At 54.1% G+C, this 3,883-nt stretch overlaps 1 protein-coding gene across 18 annotated transcripts in view; it reads right to left on the bottom strand.

Annotated features, from left to right (window-relative positions):
- Positions 1 to 2,590, bottom strand: part of SRRM1 (serine and arginine repetitive matrix 1) — a 30,327-nt gene extending 27,737 nt beyond the window's left edge. For 10 of the 18 annotated variants that reach the window (XM_039473697.2, XM_039473702.2, XM_039473699.2 and 7 more), the window contains exon 1: positions 2,485 to 2,531. Coding sequence is in view for 8 of the 18 variants with exons in the window: in XM_039473684.2 (XP_039329618.1) it covers positions 2,485 to 2,505 (21 nt within the window). In the remaining 10 variants the exon portion in view is untranslated. Of the gene's footprint in view, positions 1 to 2,484 lie in introns of all 18 variants that reach the window. The other 8 variants (XM_039473684.2, XM_039473688.2, XM_039473685.2 and 5 more) reach the window with 1 other exon arrangement.
- Between the last annotated feature and the right edge of the window lie 1,293 nt (positions 2,591 to 3,883).

The raw sequence follows: 3,883 nt of genomic DNA, 5'->3' as shown, positions 1-3,883 counted from the left end.
TTTGAGAACTTGACTGTATTTTTAAATTATGAACTATGTAAGTCAAACCTAAAACAGCAGTTTACAGCATAAAGCTAACACCTCCTCATATCCACTGTTAGACTTGATTTGTAACCTTTCACCTTTTCCTATGCTAGTAATAGATATGTAGGGCTTTTCCATTTAAATGAGAACACAATAAAATATCTGAAATTTCATTCTTTTTTTGAAAGCCAGTTGCATGCCTGCAAAACGACTGTGGCAATGCACAGAAACAGGGTGAAAAGGAAAAAAGAACACTAAAGGACTGTGCTGTGTTAGTCCGCTACAACTTTTAGGAATTTGGAATGAGAGAAATACAGGGTTACCTAAATAAACTCAATTTCAGCAAAGAACTTGGAAAAATGAAAGCTTACAAATACTACATTAGATCATCAAGAGATCATTAATTCCTCTTTTCATTTTGTTATTCCTACTGGCCCAATTAAACACGGAAATAACTGGTTGTGCCATCTGAAATGTACTGATTGGTTCACTGAGTTGGCCACAGTTCCTTGGAAAGTGATCAAAAAAATTTTTTTTTTGTTTGAGAAGGTAAAAAACTCTGCCACTACTTAGCCATAAGATCTTAAAGCAAGTTCCCCAGACTCTCTGAGGATGTTTCCTTCCCTGCTAAAATAAGACGTATGGAAATGTATTTTGCAGGGTTGTGTACATACCAAAAACAATGTATAAACTATCTGGCATGTAGAAGAAGTTCATTGAATGGAAGACATAACTTTTAACTGAAATAGTTTATCTGGTTGGCAGGGTACTAGATAACGACCCTAAAATATTTTAACTTGGATCTTAAATCCAGTTAACTCTTGTATTTAAGGAACTGTAGGCATGGATCAAAAACTCGTCCCTCTCCCAGACCTTTACCAATACCACAAGCAAACTTCATTTTAAAATTTGCTCATCAATCACCTTACTCTTTAATCAATGGGGACTCCTTCCCACAGAAATTTGACAAAAGTCAGAACACACTTTCCCTTGTTTCAAAATACTACTTTTTGCACTGCAGAAAATACTGAGTATTTACTACAAAATACTTTGATGAAAATTACAAAATGGTAAGTTCATCCACAGTGTGCAAATTCGATACACTAATCTGAAACTATCATTCCAAAATAAATACCTTACTGTTTGCCTGAGAACAGCCAGCTGTTCTTAGGTCAAATGCTTGGGGGATAATATTGTAACATGACGAGAAACTCGTTGGCATATTTAAAGCCAGTTAAAGAAGCATTTCAACGTCCAATTCGGAGTGTCCAAAGATATTTTTACTAAAGCTCTGGCCTTCCTCTTTTCCAATTTTTCCTTTGAAAACACTCAAATTGCAAATTATATGCCCCATAAAGAAGAGTTAACATATTTCAAAAAATGGAGATACTGGCTTAGACCAAATAGTTTGGTTTATGGAATGGAACTGTATGGTTCCATTCTACATTAACAGTTTGCAAGCCCTGAGAGATCAATGGTGCTCAACTCTAGTCCTGTAAGGGTCCCTTCTAGATCTTGACCTAGTGCTCATTTCCTACAGGATTGGAACATGGAACACACAGGCTCCAGCACGAGTCTGATAAGGTGTGGGCCCGAGGACCAACTACGACGGAGTAACTTGCCAGCCTGCAGGCGATGGCCAGGCGACGCTGGCAGAGCCAAGAGTCACCTTTCGCCAGCAGACTCCAAAAGAGTAAAACAAACGGTGCCGGGTGGTGGGGAACCTGGAGGGCGGGAAGGAGTTGAATCACTCCATAAAATGCCTCTATGCCCGCGCATAGTTTTCGTCGAAACCTCTACCTTTACAGAACCTTAAATAATTGTCCCTACAAGCTATCTGGATTCCCCTCCCCGAAGGGATATCAAATTGGGCGGGAGCTCCGTGAACTCTGACCTGGCGCCTCCACGAAGGCTTGGGACCGGGAGGAAGGACAGGGTTGGGGGGGCGCTTTAAAAAAAAAACAAAAAAAAAACGCCGCTGAATGCTGCTTCCTGCCCTCCTTCCCCTAAGATGCTCTCCCAAGACGTACGCCCTAAACCATATTCTCCCTACCCTGCCGCCACCAGTGACCTTAGGGTTTCCCTTTGGCCTCCCCCTCGGGACTTCCTCCTCCCGCTCCGCTAGGCCCCAGGATCCCGCGGCACACACGGCGCTCGGCCTGAAGGCCCGTCAAGGCAGGCGGGCAGCGAGGTACCATCCCGGCACATTCCCGCCGCCATTTTCCGGCCACCGTCGCCGCCGCGTAGGGGGGACGATTCCGGAGGAGGAGACTGCGCAGGGGCGCACCGGTCTCCGCCGCAGCGCGGGAGGTGGGGGGGGGGGTGTTCGCCGGCACTAGGATGATCCTTAGGATCTCCGAAGCCTCCCCTCGCTGGCCACTCTGTCTTAACCTAAGGGCTTCTACCAGGCCTTACCAAGAAGCCGCTGGCCTCACCCCAGCTCCCCGCGCTTCTACTTACGCGGAAGAATCCCGCGTCCATCTTGCCGCCTCGCTCGGAGATCGCTCCCTATCCCAGGGTGCACCGCGCCGCCGCGACGGAGGGCGGGACCGGCGGAGGGAAAGCCGAGCGCCGGGACGCAGCGCGCGCCGCTCCGCCCGCCCCCTCCGGCCGACACGAGGCGGCGCCTGCTCAGTGCGCCGGAAGCTTGCCACGCGTGCGCAGGAGTGCCAGGGGGGCGGGCTTCTGTCAGGCCCGAGGCTCCCCGGTAGGCAGTGAAGGAAGCAAACCTGACCACCGCAGCCAATGGGAGCACAGGGGAGGGCTGTCAGGTCGTCCCACCCTGCGGATCCCTTTGTGGCGCGTGACCAGCCTTGTTCGCGCAATGTGACGTGACCCATTCTTCGACCCGTAGTGGGGGAGGCCTGGCGTCCTGGAGTTCCTTGAAGCGGTTGCAGAGAAGGGCTGTTACCTCAGAGTGACGCGAGGGAGGCGGCCTCCCTGTGGTTGTGAAAGTTGTGATTGTGCGGGGTGTGCGCGTTTGCCAGACGAGAGGATTGGCTGAAGGCAGTCGGGCTCGGTGGCCGACCTGCCATCTGCGTCGCGGCCCAGCTCGCTCGGCCTCTGGAGGAAGCTGGAAGGGGCCGGCAGATGAGTTCCGGGTTCGGCGGCCCCTCGCCACGCCGCGGGACTGGACGCCGGCGACACGGCCGTGGCCCTCGGGCTCCGCCTGGGGCTCTCGCCGGCCCGAGGCTCGGACCCCGAGAAGCACCAGCGCCTCTGCTCTGGCTGCGGGGCCTCGGGTTGGATGCGCTCTGCTAGACTTTCTTATGTTTTGAAAATTATTTGTATCTAGTAAAGCAGAGACGGGGGGTCTCGCTCTGTCGCCCAGGCTGGACTCGAACTCCTGGCCTCCCGCAGCGCAGGGACGAGGCCTGAGCCGCCGCGGCCGGCCCCGCTCTGCCAGCTTCTCCGCAAGCGCTCGCCCTCCCTTCTTCCTCGGAGGGGGAGCCGGCGCCCCTCTCCCGGGCCGCCTCCGGCCGTCTTTGGTCTGGCTTCCGCGCCCGCCTCCGCCCCCCGCGCGCTCGCCGTCCTTTCTCTGTTGGCGGCACGTCGCCCCCCTGGATGTGTCTGTGGAGACGCCAGCCGTGCGCCGGCGACATCCGTGCGCCTCCAGCTTGGGCTTCTCTCCGGAGCGTCCCGCGCGCCCCGGCCCCCGCGCCCTCCGCGGAGAGCGCAGACCACGTGCCCCTCCCGGGGCGCCCGCCGGCCGCGGGACGCAGGACTCGGTGTGACCCTCGGCGCTCAGACCGTCAGGAAGCCCTCCCTGCTGTCATCCCGGTCCGGGGCTCCATCGCCTCCCGCCTGGACCGCGCTCACCCCTCCCTGGATTTCCTGCTTCCAGCCTTGCCACTCCGCT

This window comes from Saimiri boliviensis, chromosome 11, assembly GCF_048565385.1.
Source record: "Saimiri boliviensis isolate mSaiBol1 chromosome 11, mSaiBol1.pri, whole genome shotgun sequence".
Classification (NCBI taxonomy): Eukaryota; Metazoa; Chordata; class Mammalia; order Primates; family Cebidae; genus Saimiri; species Saimiri boliviensis.
The sequence above is the reverse complement of the archived record's forward strand: the minus strand, read 5'-3'. Positions and strand labels throughout refer to the sequence as shown.